This window comes from Temnothorax curvispinosus, unplaced genomic scaffold (assembly GCF_003070985.1).
Source record: "Temnothorax curvispinosus isolate PA1 unplaced genomic scaffold, ASM307098v1 QBEX01008959.1, whole genome shotgun sequence".
In the NCBI taxonomy this organism is placed as follows: domain Eukaryota; kingdom Metazoa; phylum Arthropoda; class Insecta; order Hymenoptera; family Formicidae; genus Temnothorax; species Temnothorax curvispinosus.
The window spans coordinates 271,759-288,612 of record NW_020218739.1 but is presented as its reverse complement, the minus strand read 5'-3'; the positions used below and the strand labels follow the sequence as shown (position 1 = coordinate 288,612).

Sequence of the window (16,854 nt, the reverse complement as noted above, 5' to 3'; positions counted from 1 at the left end):
TGTGTAACACGTGCGGGTTGAGAATTGGACACGCGTGCGGAGTGGACGCACTCGCCTTCGGCTCGTGCGTCACTCCGCACTTATGTCCAATTCTCAACTTCCCGCACTTGTTACACAAATAACTATTCTTCCACCGGTGTGAGTCGCCGGCCATACTTTTCTATACCTGTGCGCAGTCCATACTATATGTCGATGATGCGTCCCCACGAAAAAAGCCGGGATGGCCTCTCTCAGGTCTCAGGTTTCTTTCTGGTTATGCTAGTACAGTGCTGACAGTTTGCTATTTGGGTACATGGAAAATGAAGAAAAGAGGGAGTTAATTCGTAAAACTCAATCCCTCTTCTTTCTTTTTTATAAGTCCAGTATTTTCTATGATTTGCATTATTGCATCGCGAATTTTGTCTTAATTTTAGTGATTCTATCGAAGTGATTAGCCAGGATACAATGGCGGATAACGATGAGATGGGTTATGAAGATGAGGAACAGACTGAGCAGGTAGTCGACGGAAGCGGAGATGGGTTTAAAGACTTCCTTCTCAAGCCAGAGATTCTTCGTGCCATTGTCGACTGTGGCTTTGAACATCCAATCGGAGGTGAATTACTGTCTCATTATAAAAATTTCTATTTTTTATCTTTGCTTATTTAGACGTACAGGTGATGAATATCTTTAATGCTGGATAGGGACAACTGAAATTTTCTTGATCGAAATAAGCATTTCTGATGTATCTGTCTCGTTCTATTTTCAACTCTATGTGATACTTTTTGTATAATACATTAACGATATATAAATACTAGATTTTTGCCGCTTTGCGCGGGCTCAAAATCTACTCCTCTCTTCCCAAATTCACCCATTAATTAGGAACACTAAATTTGATATTCTTTCTCCTCAAACTCTAACCTACATCTTCGAATTCTTTTTTAATAAATAATAGATAATATTATAAATGCAGATTAGCATATTGTCAAATATTTAAAAAATGTAATCCCCTATATTGAAGTCTTTAAATTTTATTTTTGCTTGCGTTTCGCGCGTTTTCACTCTCCGCCGCCTCGCCATTATTGACTCTCTTTCATTTTCTTTCATTTTATTTCCATTCTGTTCCTCCTTTTTTCTATTTTGTTTAAAAATTCTATCCGGTTTAGTTATACATTTGCTGCCTTTCTCTGTTCTAATATCAATTCATTTATTCTTTTTTTTCGCTCGCGTTTCGCACGTTTTCACTCTTTGAAAAATTATCCATTAATGAAAAATTAAATTTATCTTTGAAAAATTAAAAAAATTTTGGCAATGGTTTCAAAAAAATCAGTCCATTAATACTTATTATTGACATAGAAAATTGAAAAAATAACATTGGTTTTAAGAAAATACGTTCATTACTAAAAAATTAAACTCATCGTAGCCATCTCCGAAAAATTAGAAAAATTTTGGAACTGATTTAAAAAATCAGTTATGATTTTTTATATGGTTATCAATAAATAATTATAAAAAGGATATTTGTAAAATCCTATGTATCTATTAATCATAGCAATATAAATTTTAAATAAAATTATTATTTACCTTTAAATCAAAAAGAATGGAAGAATAGGAACAGGGAACAGGATAAAACAGAAAAAATCTTTAAACCGGGAACAGGATAAAACAGGTTTTAACGTCAGTTTTCTTTTGTGTAAGATTAAATATCTGTCAAAGGAAAAATATATAATTAAACTATATATATCTTTTTTTATTTATTATAAAAATGTAACACATTAAAAATTTATAAATAAATTTGTATGGATAAGCTTTAAAATCTTGAAAACGGCTCCAACACCGAAAGGCAAAGAAACGAAAAGACAGAAAGTTAATAAGATAATGAAATAAAAAGAAAATAAAACAAAGAAATGAAGAGATGGAAAGACATAGATTTTTTGACATATCAATTTGATATTTAAAATACATACCTTTTTTCTTTCTCTCTCTCTTCCTCTCTCTTCCCCTTCCTCTTTCTCTTTCTTTCTCTCTCTCTCTTTCTCTCTCTCTCTCTCTCTCTCTCTCTCTCTCTTATAATATGCGAATATCCTTTTTCTTCTCTCTCCTCTTTCTGTCTTTTCCTTTTTGTCTATGATCGATTGCATTAAAAAACTGTATCCTTTCTGAGTATGCTAACCACGGTTGTATATACACCGTGATGCTAACTCTTGACACACAAAATACAATCGCTCGCGACAATCACGAATTGAAGTGACTAGTTTATCAATTGACATATAATATGTGAAAGCAGCAACTTATCCTATCTATATAACATATTTCATTTAAAATTGATCGACCTATGGACGATATCATTTGTTAAATTTATATTTATTTTTATGAAAAAGATTCATTTATTATTAATTTTATTACATTTATTTATTATTAATTATATTATTTTATATTTATAATTAATAGTAATTTTATTTAAAACTGATCGACCTATGAACGATATCATTTGTTAAATTAATATTTATTTTTATGCAAAAGATTTATTTATTATTAATTTTATTACATTTGTTTACTAATAATTATATTATTTTATATTTATAATTATTTAGATATATATTTATTGAAAAAATATAAATATTATTGAAAGTAATTTTTTTTACACCCACGAAATATACGTTTTGCAAGATTAAATAAAACTCAATCAATTAATTAATATTTATAATTACAATTTTTGTAATTGGAAAAATTTTTGATACCGGTTTCCCTAAAGATCGGTAACGAAAAATTATACACTTTATGGCAATCTTCGGGAAATTCTACCCCTACTTCATATACTTTTAGTAAAAATTCGGTTTACTAACGAATGAGTAGTTCGCAGTCAGACAAACATACATACATACAGACAGACGACGGTACTTATATATATAGATTTGCTGCTTACAGTACAACATGAATCTATCCCTGAAGCGGTTCGTGGCATGGATATGCTGTGTCAAGCGCAATCGGGTATGGGAAAAACAACCGTATTTGTATTAGCTACTCTTCAACAGCTGGAATTAACGGAGAATCAAGTCTATGTCTTAGTAATGTGTCATACTCGAGAATTGGCTTTCCAAATCAGTAAAGAATATGAGAGGTTTAGCAAGTACATGCCACATGTAAAGGTAAGTTTCGCAAAGTCTTCATTCTGTGCACGCTACGTACAAACGAATAGAATAATAAATATTGAGATTTTTTGCACAAGTTTTTTTTTTTTACAAAATTTTATATTAATATGCACATATATTCTTTAATTATAAAATTATTTTACATATACTTTCTATGTTAAACAACTTTCAATGAACTTGTCACAGCAGTATATTTTTACCTTTTAATGGATTCGATGTTTTCTATACTATATTCTTGCGTTCGCGCTGAAACGGCCCTTAACTCCGAGCTGAAGCAAGCGGTCATTCCGCAGAAGTCGCATCATAAAAAAGGTTTATATCTTTTTAGTCTAAGACAAAATTTCTTTTATTACAGGTTGGCGTATTTTTCGGTGGTTTACCTATTACGAAAGACGAAGAGGTCTTGAAAACTGTATGTCCTCATATCGTTGTCGGCACTCCCGGTCGTATCCTCGCCCTTGTACGGAGCAAGAAACTAAATCTGAAACACCTGAAACACTTTATACTCGACGAATGCGACAAAATGCTTGAATTATTAGGTTTGTCATAAAAAAATCACCAATTTCAAAAAAGAATATTTTATCGAGAAGAATCTACATGATGTATGAAACAATCTTAATTCATCATGATGACTACATTTTCCATTATCCACTATTAACTGAGCGATTCTTCAAAATTTACTCTATATTTAACATTTCATTTTGATTGATAAATAATTAGTCATGTCGCATTGCTGTTACAGATATGCGCCGGAACGTACAGGAAATATACAGAAGCACACCGCACAGCAAGCAAGTCATGATGTTCAGTGCCACTCTGTCCAAGGAGATACGTCTTGTCTGCAAAGAGTTCATGCAACATGTAATTACACAATCTTCCTCTTCACTTCGATCTACTGCAATTGCTCCTACTTCATTGGCATATTCGTGCCCAGGGCAAAGCTCAGGCCACGCTATAAATATCAATGTCGGTGCATCCGCGGGTTAGGCAACTTAGACGGCGCTTTGAAGAAACGAGTACCGAGTTTAAAAAAAATGAATCTTATTTGATAAACGGCGCAGTCATATGCTTGACACTCATATCCAACATAATATCGCGCTGCTCCTTCCGATTCCAATTCCGAGTCTAAACATTCTGGATGTGTCACATTATCTGCATATGCATATGAAGGGGAAGAATTTTTGTCTAAAATCGAGTCCAGTCGTTCAACACGGTCCGAGATAGAGTACCAGTCGATAATAAAGTCCTTTAATTTGCTAGTTACTATGCACATCCAAGTGACAACACTGTATAAAGATATCGATATGTCAGGAAATATAAGGGGGGGAGGGGGAGAGAGAGAGAGAGAAAAAGAGAGAGAGAGAGAGGGATAGGGATATGAAATATTTCTACGTTCTTATGGGTAATCAGAGCATTAGAATTAGAATCTATATGATTTGCCTGCTATTGAAAAGAAGATGCAAAACAATACTCAGGAGAATGATTAGGATTAGTTAGGGAAAAAAATGTAAAATGCAAGCGTAGCATAGTTCTATATCGTGTTCGCGTTCATTCAATCGCAAATTAAAAGTATAGTGCATTAGTCTTCTTGGATGCTAGTGCCGTGCACACAACTCGAGCGATTTCGTGTCGTAGAAAATCGTTAAAATCACGCGAAAGCTAAAACGCGAATCTTCGTGTATCATGAATCGCGCTTTTTATTTCGCACGAGTGATGGAAGTCGGGGTCGCGGCTTAGCGGATTACCGGAGGTGAAAAAGTCGAGCGTTTATACCAACCAGAGTAATACGAGTCGATTCTTAATGTGCCAGAAATTTTGGAAAAGAGATTTTAGCATCGAGTGGCCAGCGGATGTGACCGAACGTTCTCTGTCATGAGTGTCGCCTTCTTAAGTTCAGTTGGGGCGAACTGCTGAGTTTTCGTTGTTGTCACTACCCAGAGATGGAGGTCGCCGGACTGTATGTAATCTGTATGACTATAATCACGCTCGACGATTATACTCCGCAACTGAAATGCGGGAGTCTCTCTTGCTGGGACTTTCAACATTTATGAACGTATACGGTAACTTAACGAATCTAACGAATCCATCTCCGAAGGAAGAAAAAATACTTGGAAGTTTATATTTAAAAGAAAAGAGATGGTTTATTGGTTTTGTCTTTTTTTGTGTTGCTTAAAATGTTTATAAAACGCCAACTTTTTATTCTTGCAAATGAGTTGCATATCAAGGAATAGTATCATTTTAGTTTTTTTTTACTGGTTTTGAACGTTCCTTCATACATTCAATTACATTCGATTTTTAGACGGCGAAAAACGACATCATGACTACGGATACCCGTAAAAGCCTGCAGCCTGAGAATTACATGTTAGGCACTATAACTTGTTTCATGGATTTGTTTGTTTTATGAGATAACATTTTTTGTGCAGCCCATGGAGGACATGGAAGAGGTCTCTGTTGATGACGTAAAGCTCACTTTCAAGGGTCTCCAGCAACATTACGTTAAATTGAAGGAGAACGAGAAGAACAAGAAGTTGTTTGAACTACTTGACGTTTTTAAGTTTAATCAGGTTTGTTTGCAAATTGGGGACAATCTACAGTGGATGTGCACATTTTCCTTATGGCGGAGAATCTTTACATGATGATACAAATTTTCTTACCTCCTTGTAATGACTATCACATCTTATCATTACTCACCAATTCTGATGAAGATTCTTCCAAGTATTTACTTAACAAAATTTATTAATGGTTTACACATTTAATTCATTTAATAAAATTTTTAGTATTTGACGAAAATATTAAGAAAGAAAAGTTGAGTCGGAAATGTTTCTTCTCGAGATACACCAATGGTATTAGGTGCATCCAGGAGCACAACTGGTCAGCAGTGCCCCTGGATGCATCCATTGTCAATACGATTTATCTTATAATTGCTCTGCATAGGTTGTCATATATGTGAGGTCTGTACAAAAATGTATGGCTTTAGCGCAACTTTTGACGGAACAGAATTTTCCTGCGATCGAGATTCATTGTGGCATGACGCAGGAGGAGCGACTGTCCAGATATCAACAGTTCATCAAAGATTCCCAGAAAGTAAGTAGTTTATGCCTCGAGTTCCATGAAGTTTAATTTATATTATATATGTAGATATATATAATATAAATCGGATTAAATAATAGATTATGTGAGATGTGATTGAAAGATGAATGACCTTTTCAGCGTATCTTAGTGGCGACAAACTTGATGGAGGTCTGTGACGAGCTATATATAGAACGTTTCAAAATTGTATTCAACTATGATATGCCAGAAGATTCCGGCACATACCTGCATAGAGTGGTACGCGCTGGTCGTTTTGGTAACAAGGTAATAAATAATTTATTAAGTATTCGAACATGATGTATGTGTAAACAAAAACATTTTGGAATCTCTAAAAGATTCCTTAATGTAAATTGTTATATATTTTGCTGATAAAATTGGAATAAAAGCGAAGCATTTAATATTGACTTTATTGGCAATTAATTTGAGCTGCAGAGTTATTTTGAATTTTAGAACTTTTAGCATAATCGCTAATTACTCATCTGGGATTGTTCTACAGGGTCTTGCTATTACATTGGTGAGCGATGAAAGTGACGCCAAAATATTAAATAATGTTCAAGAAAGGTTTGACGTAAATATTACAGAATTGTCGGACGAAATCGATCTCACTTCATACAGTAAGTTCAAGTTTTCGGAAACTCAATTTATACTTGTTATCCGACGATGCTGTATTAAAAGTATATTTTAATCCGATATTTTTACTTTTAGTTGAGGGACGATGAATTAAAATGCATTAAGTTACAATATTTTTTAAGGCACATAATTTAAGTGAGTACGTTTGATCAGTTAGATTAAATATGAAGTAATCTTTAGAACTCTATTTAAATAATTCATTCTTTTTTTTTTTGCAGTAACGTCTTATTCCACCTATTCATAACACAAGGATGGGCACCAAATAATAATTACGATATATAAAAGAAATGTAATTGCATTCACTGCAAAAAGTCGTGTTTTGTATAAGTTTATCCGCTCTTCTTAATGATATCGAATACTATATATGATTGATTGACGTAATCGTACCATAATAATAATACTAATCTAATCATAGCTATTCTGACAGCCATGCATACAATAAAAGCTAATGTATATTACATGTTTTATTCCATTTCTTAGAAACTAAGTGCTCTTGTATAGTAGATATATTTCGAAGAGAAAGAGAGTCGTTATATGATCCTGTAATAACGTGAACAACCGAAATAAAAATTTCCTGTTATAAACGCAAATTTATTTCTTATAACAGATAGTAACTTTCCTGATAGTTTAAAGGTAACAATTGAAGATAAGTTAATTTTTCCAACTTCAGTATAAAGTGACTAACCAAAGCAAAATATACATATTTCGTCGTTTACAAAAATATTCACATATACTAGAATGTTATTTTTTCCTAAATTAATCATGTTGCATATCATGCATCATTAGTTTTGTTTTAACAGCTCTGTAATTCTTACAACAAAAAGACATCTTTTATATAACTAATGCAATTTGCAAAACGGGGTTCAACGAGAAAGACTTTTTGTAGACTTTTTAGAAAACAAATATAGATCCTTAATTTAAAAAATATAGTATAGAACATATAGTTTACGGTAATGTAAGAAATGTACGTAGAATTAAGTCATACATGACATAAACACAATGTGCTTTTTTAGTATCATATAAATCGAGATATTAATTTTATATGTACATATAAAATTATATGAAACAATAAGGAATTAGATAGTGACGAATCTTCACTAAGGAAGATTAATATTTTTGAGGTATTTGCTAGGTGGATGCAACTGAAATTGAATAAAAATACTATTTAGATTCATTTAGGTCTCGGTTTATTTTGTGATTTATTGCCGACTTGTGTGCCACCAGTTCCATGACCCAACGGTGCTGGACCTCTTCCTCCTCTGCCGAAGGTACCTGCAAGGTATAACGATCAACAAACTACTTTAAAAAGATCAGATTCTAATTGATCAGTAGCTTCTAAAAGATATGAATATATAATATTTTTCATAATATTCCTCCATAATCCCTTCATTTTCAGCTACTTCTAGTTCATATAAACTATGAATGTAACACAAATTGATTTCAGCAATTTGTATGGCAAACAGTAATTGATTTTAATAAATTAGATATGGCAGACTGCTTAACGAAAATTTTACTTCAGACTCGATTACTTAATAGACTTAATCTCGAAAGTTTGTAATATGTTAACATATAAATAGAGGTTTCAAATTAAACTGTCGCTGAAGAAATTCATAGCGAGATTGTGTTCACTGAGAAAAGTCAACGATTAAATTGCGTTGACAATTTACGATTAACCGAAAGAAAAATTTTCAAGGCGTAAATAATCGTTGCACGCCTTACGTGACTACAAATTAATTCGTTAAATTTTTACACCAGTTAAATGTATCTTCCTGACATAATTGCCAATAAAAATTACTATTTTTGTATAGATGTTAAATAATTAATTAAGCTAAATGACATAATTAAAGTCTCCCTTCGCAATAATTTAATTATATAAACATGTTTCAAGTACGAATTGCGATTATTATTTTACTTCACGTAAAAATATATCGTGATTTAATATTTAATCAATCGATGGAACTTATGGCAGTATAAAATAAGAAAAAACAATTTTTAAAATCAAGAAACGAGGGAGAATATATACTTAAGTCTAATATTACACTTTCAATATAAAAGTTGGTACATACATACTACATACCGGCGCGTGCGCGCTTCGTACACACCCGACACCGGGAATTGTGTTTTGCCGTCGCGATCGCAGCGTTGTGGCAACCAAACGAATTACAGGTAACAAACAAACAAAAAGTATGGCAGGTGTCAAGCGGTTCGTGAGGAATGACCGGTTGTACACGGTGGTCTGACTTGATTTAATTACGGCCGAGGAAGGGCGAGATGTCTTCGGGCGCCAGGAAATCGCCGCGGATCGAAGATGTGAGTTTCACAGGTTGTTATTTGCTCGCGGACCGCGCGCGCTTAACCTAAACCTAAACTCCTCGTCGAATCCTCGTTCGATCGTTCTATGAGATTTTCAAACGTTTAACTTTAGAAATTCTGATTATTCCTCTTTTTGCTAAATAGAACAAATGAGAAGTTTCACGCGTTTTGAATATGTTTCTTTTAGTTAATCTCCACGGAGGATGATACCTTGGGATCCTCCATAAGTCTAAGCGTCGGGGAGAACTCGGTGCGAATTAAAGAGAAACCTAAAGCTACCAAGAAAGCCGAACAGTTATCGGCCGACAGGAAAGATGTGCCGGATAAGTGGTGGTTGAAGAGGCCTGAAACACGTCTGGGTGTCCTGAGTGCCAAGAGCGCGGATGCGAAGACCAAGCAGTCTCCTACTCCTTCGCCGGATGTCAGCTCTTCTATGAAAGACTTCCTCGAGAAAGAGAGGATGTGCAAGGTGATTGATTGAAACAAGCGATGAAACATTTCCCTCGTTAAGAAGAACAATATTCTTAATTGCTTTTATTGCCTACCGTTTTTGACATGTTGCTTTGAATGACTTTTAGGCAGTATCGAAAAGCGAAGGAGAAGCGAAAGACAAGGATGACACGTTATGCGACATACTCGCATCTGCGGCTTTCGATAAATATCCGTCAGACTTTGAAAGTAAGTTTTCGCGTAGCGCGTAAAGCCGGAGCTTTCCAAATTGATGTTTGTGCTCGATTAATTCGCTTATGTCTTGTGTAGATGCCACTGACGAGGATATCGGCAGTATGCTGGAGGAAATGAGCAAAATCGCTGGGGCATTAAGCCCTAATTCGTGTCCTGAACGTACAAAATCTAGTGGCTCCAGTAAGAATCCCATCGAAGAAGAGAAGTCTGTGGAAGAATTATTAGAAGAGGCTGAGAAGTTAGTCAGGGAAAATTGTAACACCCTATCGAAAAGTATATCGAAATCTGATACTCTAGTGCCAGAGAATCAAGACGAAAGCCTGAACAGAGTAAGGCAACTGGAAGCTGACATTTTTCAATTAATAGAGGAAGAAGTGCATAAAGAAACAGAAAAGATAAAGAGGAGTCCGAAGAACGAGAGGAGACGGGAGAACAGTCCAGGATTTGAAATCGTTTATGAAAATCTCAGTAGTTTGAGACCACCGAAAACGCTGGAATTTCAAAGAAGAAAGTTCGAGGAACAGAAAGTCGAAATATCGAGCAGTTCCGATTTGGACGACCCGATTGAGAGGCATTCCAAGTCCGAGGAACTGAAGAGCACGAAGAAAATTGAAATGGATAAAGAGAATCTGCAGAAGGAGATCACGGACGTGGATAAGGACTTTTTCGAAGATTTGTTGAGAAGATCTAAGGAGAAAGCGGAGGGCGGGATGTCTGGTAGTTCCAGTTTCGGGCAGGAAGATTTTTCGCATTTCTTGAAGTTGCTTCAAGGGCAGAATACAGACAAAACAGAGCTGGAATCAAAAGAGTCTAACGCGATGTATGATCTCTTTTTGAAATCTACTAATGGCGAGGTATTATCGACCAAGGAGAGTCAATTAGCTAGTGGCAAAACCCCAGAATTCCCAGAAAAAGAATTTTCCGAGATATTAGGGAAGGAATTACCGGCCATTAACGGTGCACACAAAGATCATGAAATTAATGACAGCGATTCCAGCATGAGCGAAGGACGACATAAAGAGGCACTGAATTCTCTGTCAGGCGGGACAACATTCTTAAAACATTCTAGTAATGAATCTAAGAAGATTATATCGAAAGTTACAGAGAAAGAAAGCAATAAAAATGTGACAGAAGCTAATAAAAAGGCAGTTAATCCTGAAAGTGAATTGTATACGGTAGGATTGACGCCGAGATTAGAATTATTCGCAGATGCGATACCCAAACTTATGGCTGAAAAGTTAAATGAAAATGTTGCGAAAGAGAACGCGGAGAAAACGGAAAAAGCGGATTCCGCGCTCAAGGAATCTGCTTGTTCGGAAACAAATGTAGACGCAAAAGTGGAAGATTTATATGCCGCTAAAGTACCAAAGATCTCAAAGATGCATCATCAAGAAGCACCTGGCGTTTCGGGTAAAGCAATAGATGTATCTAAAATTGACCGTATTGTTAGTGCACCGAGTAATAACCAATCGAAGAAAGAGATAAGATTCTGCAAGTCCAAGAGCTACGATCAGATATGCCAGCCTCCCTTGAGAACCTCCCTCGAAAATATCAGAATTAATAAAGCTTTAGATGTATCTAAAAAACCTGTAAATCCGGTTCCCAGAAAATCATCGATGGTAAAGTCGAAAGTACAATCCCGACCGATTTCCAAAACCGCGCCGAAACCTAACTCGTCCTTAAGATCAAAACTGGAGTCTGGAATTAAAATTGGCTCCACATCCAGCTTACCAGCTGCGTCCCAGATGAAATCGCCCGACGCTTACAAGAAAAATTTCATGGCCGCCGGAGATTCGAAGCAGATCCCAATAAAACTCGATTGGGAGATGTTATGTCGCGAGGAGAGACACAAGAACATGCTGCTGAAGCAACAGTTGGAGGCCGAGGCGAAGCTGTACAAGAGTCAAATCGAGGACATGCGTACGTCCTTCGAGGGAGAGCTGTTTGCCTTGAAGAAACAAAATATAATCTTGAAGGCGAGAATCGATGAGGTCTCTCTGAACGAACGGCGCGTAGAGATTCCTCCCAAAAACGACACGAAAATCGCTCTTTTAGAACAAGAACTGGAGAAGCAGGAAAGCCTGATCCGTGCTTATGAGACCGAGAACAAGAAGCTAATGCAAGATACGAAACGTATGCAAGAGGAATTGAAGAATTTACAGTCTAAGCAGAAGAGCACGATATCAGAAGCGAACGATACGCAACAGCTCGCCGATCGGGTGAAGGATCTTCAGGAGGAGACGTTGAAGTTGAACCTCGAGGTGTCCGAGCTGAAGGAGAAGAATGCCGATTACTTGTTGAAGAACGACGATCTAATGCAACAGAACAGTTTGCTCGCGGACGAATTGGATATGTTCAAGGAGCAGTTGAGAGCGAAGAATAACTTTATCACGGATCGGCTGCAAGTGATGACCACCACGGAGTTAGAACTTAAGAAACAGATAGAAGATTTGAGTATCAAATTGAGCTCCAAATCGGAGCAATTGCGAATGACTAAACAGGATTTGGACAAGTTTCAGCAGAACGTCCTGCCCTTGGAGAAGGAACTGCTGGAGCTCAGAGCTAGGGAGGGGAATCTCCAGGAGAAATTGCAGATAAGCAAGAGCCACGTCGAGCGCGAAAAGCAGTTGACCCAGAGACTCAAGGATCAAGTTATTCTGGACAACAAGAAGGTCACAGACCTGAACAGACAAGTGCGCGAATTGGAGCGTATACTCAAGAGGAAGAACCCCGACTCAGTGTCGGCACTCATACTGACCGCCAACTCGGAACAAGACAAGATTGGTTCCGAGAAGGTAAAGCTTCTGGAGGAGAGAATAGCGAGTCTCGAAAACGAGATCAAGGCCAAGGAGGATACCGCGCAGCAGAATCTGGTTGACCTGCAGAAGAAATTCTCTGACATGAAGGAGAAGTACACGACGCAGGTGATGGAGCTGGAGGCGAAACTGTTGGAGGCAACTACGAAGGAACACAAGTTGTACAATGACATGTTCACGCAAACGATGAGATATGTCGAGAGCAAGAGTGTGGAGAATAACAAGAAAGATGACAAAGCTTCAGCCGTGGAAGATAAGAAGGAAAAGATGAAGGTTGGGCCGAAGTCTCAAAATCCGAAGGAAGACGCGCATCTCATCGCCACTATAAGAGGCTTGAAGCTGGAGATCGCGAACAAGGATAAAGCGGTCTCAAAAATAACCAAGGAGTATCAGGAGCTTCAAAAGACAAACCGGCGACTGCAGAAGGAGCGGGAGAAATTGCTGAATGATCGTAGGAGCTTCAGAAGCATGGATTTCGATAAGGCGTTCCGAGGACTGAAGAACGGCGAAGGAAATGATCAGAATTCGAATGTCTACCAGAACGGACATGTTTCCGACTCGCAGAGACTGTCGTCGTCGACGCCAAAGTTGTACGATCCGATGCAGTACACGGAGAACGGCAAGAATGGGGTTATCAAGAAGTTGACCAACGAAAACGACATCCTGAAGGAAGAGCTAAACAAAATGAACAAGGACTTCATGGCGCTGAAGAGTAAGAGACTGCACGATTTGAATCTCTTGCAGGAGGAACACGAGCGAGAGATGGCCACTCTTGTGAAAGAATATAGCGTCAAGATCGGAGATTCTAAAGTGGTAAAGTTACAGGTTTGTAACGCTTAGCAAACACCTGGCATATCCCTTATTTTTTCAAATCATACAAGAAAAAACTAGTAGCAACTTTTGAGTAGCACAAACCTCTGCTTCGCTTATATCTCAATATATTTATCTGTTATGGCTAGGAATTTTTATTATTTCATAATTTTTATTTTTAATAGGGTCAGATTAATACTCAGGGAGCAATCATATCGCACTTGAAAGAACAGGTCGAGAAGTTCAGAGATTATAAGGAACAGGTGATCATGTTGAAGGCCGAAAGAGAGCACTTAGAGAATAAAGTGAAAACGCTGACCGAGAAAGTCAAGTACTTATCAACGCCGGTACGTAAAAAATAGTCCATTTTTTAAAGCGGTCCTTGACATGATATTTCCGTTTCAGGGAACGGAACAATTGCAATTGCTGCAGGACAAGATCACAATTCTTCAGCAACGGCACGAGAGTAGAGAGATGACCTTGCAGACGTTAATTCGTGATTTACTGAGGAATCGAACGCAGTGTAGAGACTGTAGTAAGAACGAAAAGGGAAAGAATCGGCAGCTTTGCTACTTCCGACAAGAACTCGATCATATCTTAGGAATGCTACAGGAGATCGCTAACGTCCATTGATTATCGCTGAATCGAGAGATTGTCCCTAAATAGTCACAGCGCATTTGTATGGTTCTCGGTTCGTCATCGAATATTGTGATAATTTTTACAAGACTAAGTATTTGCGATGTAGCTTAAATAATTCGAGAGAGTCATTAGGTATTTTAAGTGTCAAAGTATAGGTGCGTAAACGCGTTCGTTCGCGACCCTGAGCCAAATGTTTAGTCCATACTTCCATCAACTCTTCCAGAATTGATGAGAACTATTATAAAGTACGATCTTCTTTCTTGCGTCCGTGACACCGTTTGTTCTGCGAGGTCATCCATCCGTACAGAGCTTGCAAATGACTCGGTAGGCTCGGATCACTGCCAAAGAGAGAAACGCTTACTGCGTAACTAACAGTAGCGTACATAATAACGAACGAACGAACGTACGATTGAATTACCTTTTTCAATCTCTCTCCGTCGCCAATTTTCTTGCCACGCGCGTGCAATGTCTGTGAACACTGCCCGCTATTAGCATAATCTATTTTATTGAATCAAAAATTAATTTTTAGAATAAGTCGTGCTTTTAGGATTAGATATTTTTTATTTATTTATTTATTTATTGACTCTGAATAAAATGGCACGGCTGCTTGCAACGTTTCTCCAAATCGATGTTGCTGCAGCTTGTTTTCTTCTTATAATTGTATAGCATGACAATTGGACGGAGGAAAAAGAAAATAGATATGTAAAAATATCTTCGTAAGGGTTTCTTCCAAAGTTAAATGATATCTAGTTTTTTACGGATAATTTTTTTGGAAACTTTGCTGTACATATATAAGCGTTATAAGAGATAAACCGCTATATTTATTTCGGATAATACTCTACGTCGGTTTATTCGCGATCAACGAAGTTGACTATATCATGTATATCGTATCGTAAGTATTCTAGTTTATTACTATTGTTGCCAAGCCTAGTTGGTGATCTCGTCAAATGTAGCCTTCTCTGTATGCGTCGTAATAAACGCAAGCACACCGCACAAATCGATGTAGCCGAGACTTGAGGACGAACAATCAGAATGCCTATCTTTCGTATTTTCTTCGCAAAATCTGCAGACTCTTTGAGACAGTTATCTTCCTGAGACTCGGTTACGTTGAAGTACACACAATCACATTCTTTTTCTAAATAGATTTAAGCTTGTCACTTGCAATGTACAAAATCCAAAATTATAACTTTAATAAATTTAATCTTCTCGCTAAAGGATCGATATTTTATCCGACGGCAATATAGCGCAGGTTAAGAAATCGTGTCAATCGATATTTACCAGACACTTGTCGAGTAAAATAAAATCTGAGAAGAATATATATATAAATCGTTTACTTTATAAATAGTAAAAAAAAAAAAAGATAGCGACGAAAGGTTTCGAAAAATTATTTCAACGAATTTAACTACGACTGCAACTATTTATTTTCGCACAAAATATATCTTCTTAGATATACACATTTCTACGGAGCATATATTTTTAGATATTACGCATTACTACGGAGCTGTACATTAATCTACATTCTGAGTATTCTCGGAAACAGTACACATATTGCAACATAATATCTTAATTCATAAAATAATGAGATCGACAGAAGCATAGGTCCAGAGAGAAGTAATTTTCAGTGCCGTTTTTTGATAGCCGGATTTATTTTTCCATTTTACCAAAATACGAAGCGCTGCGCATGCTGCATTATGTTGTTGCTGCAAGAATATTATAACATATGTTGAGAATTCTAATTTATTCATGACATCAAGACAGTGTTACAATTTATTTTATTAGTATTGACAATCTATTTTGAAGATCAAAGTTTTTTATAGCCTGAATCATAACTATTTTATTATTTATAGTGTGCGTTCTAAGAAATTCCAGTAATTTTAATGGCTTACCCGATGGAGGATTTTTTTCCATTATAAAGAGAAAGCCCATAAACGGTACATAATGCCACGACGAAAGCTTGTTTCATAATATCGTAGGCCATAGAATACTTGAAAAATTCGAAGTCCTTCATTGAATTAGGAACGATTTTTGCTCTAGTTTCTACATTCCTTTCAACGCGTGCGTTTTGCAAAATTCGTTCCCATTTTGCGGATAATCGTTCATTGTCTACGGTTCTAGCGAGCGTCCTCTCAGTAGACAGCCTTCGTTGTTTGCGATTTTGTTCAGGTACGTGGACTCGGCGAAGAGAAGAGAGTCTCGATGAGTCCTCGATGTTCCTCGCCGATCTTTGACGCAAGTGTCTGATGGATTCTCTTTCACGAAACTCGGTGGGTCGATTCTCAACTGATCGAGCCACTCGGCGCTCCTTGAGACGCCTGACCTCGCGTTGCGTTTCTGATGAACGTAGAACTTGGTTCTCGAGAGATGCTGTTATAGAATTCGTTCTGCGCTCCATCGGAAGCATTGAGATCGAATTTCGTAATTCGGAGTTCCGTTCCACGCGTCGATCCTGCATCCTGGATTCTTCACGCGACAGCGAACTGTCATGGATCCTTCGTTCCGATGATCTTCGTGAATCGTGGGTAGATCGCCTTTCCAGGATGTTTCCGCGAGAAACTCGCGATTCAAAGTTTCGTTCCAAACGTCGATCTGCTAGCTTGAATCCTTCGCGGGATTTCGAGCTATCGTCGATCCTTCGTTCCGACAATTTTCGCGAATCGAGGGCAGATCGCTTTTCCAGGAGTCTTCCGCGAGAAACTCGAGATTCCGGATTTCTTTCCAAACGTCGATCTGTCAGCCTGGATCCTTCG

The 16,854-nt window shown here is 37.1% G+C and overlaps 3 protein-coding genes across 4 annotated transcripts in view; 2 read left to right on the top strand and 1 right to left on the bottom strand.

Annotated features, from left to right (window-relative positions):
• The first annotated feature begins 278 nt into the window (after positions 1–278).
• Positions 279–7,429, top strand: LOC112458513 (ATP-dependent RNA helicase WM6-like). The gene is made up of 10 exons (XM_025022197.1): positions 279–592; positions 2,902–3,122; positions 3,481–3,664; positions 3,868–3,986; positions 5,549–5,689; positions 6,060–6,209; positions 6,336–6,479; positions 6,712–6,829; positions 6,921–6,980; positions 7,064–7,429. The coding sequence occupies exons 1-9, from the start codon at positions 445–447 to the stop codon at positions 6,932–6,934; spliced, it is 1,239 nt and encodes a 412-aa protein (XP_024877965.1). The 5' UTR covers positions 279–444; the 3' UTR covers positions 6,935–6,980; positions 7,064–7,429.
• A 1,594-nt stretch (positions 7,430–9,023) lies between these two features.
• Positions 9,024–15,321, top strand: LOC112458503 (centrosomal protein of 162 kDa). Of its 2 annotated transcripts, none has more exons than XM_025022173.1 (6): positions 9,024–9,155; positions 9,346–9,627; positions 9,737–9,836; positions 9,918–13,471; positions 13,654–13,815; positions 13,874–15,321. In XM_025022173.1, the coding sequence occupies exons 1-6, from the start codon at positions 9,117–9,119 to the stop codon at positions 14,099–14,101; spliced, it is 4,365 nt and encodes a 1,454-aa protein (XP_024877941.1). In that variant the 5' UTR covers positions 9,024–9,116; the 3' UTR covers positions 14,102–15,321. The 2 variants fall into 2 exon arrangements, with proteins under 2 accessions (XP_024877941.1, XP_024877940.1); XM_025022172.1 differs by having other exon boundaries at positions 9,918–13,483.
• A 183-nt stretch (positions 15,322–15,504) lies between these two features.
• LOC112458486 (zinc finger CCCH domain-containing protein 13-like) overlaps positions 15,505–16,854 on the bottom strand; it is a 4,078-nt gene continuing 2,728 nt past the window's right edge. Inside the window, exons 4-5 of the mRNA XM_025022140.1 lie at positions 15,994–16,842; positions 15,505–15,807 (exon numbers count right to left, since the gene is read on the bottom strand). Of these exons, the coding sequence (XP_024877908.1) occupies positions 15,765–15,807; positions 15,994–16,842 (892 nt within the window). The 3' untranslated portion in view covers positions 15,505–15,764. The remainder of the gene's footprint in view (positions 15,808–15,993; positions 16,843–16,854) is intronic.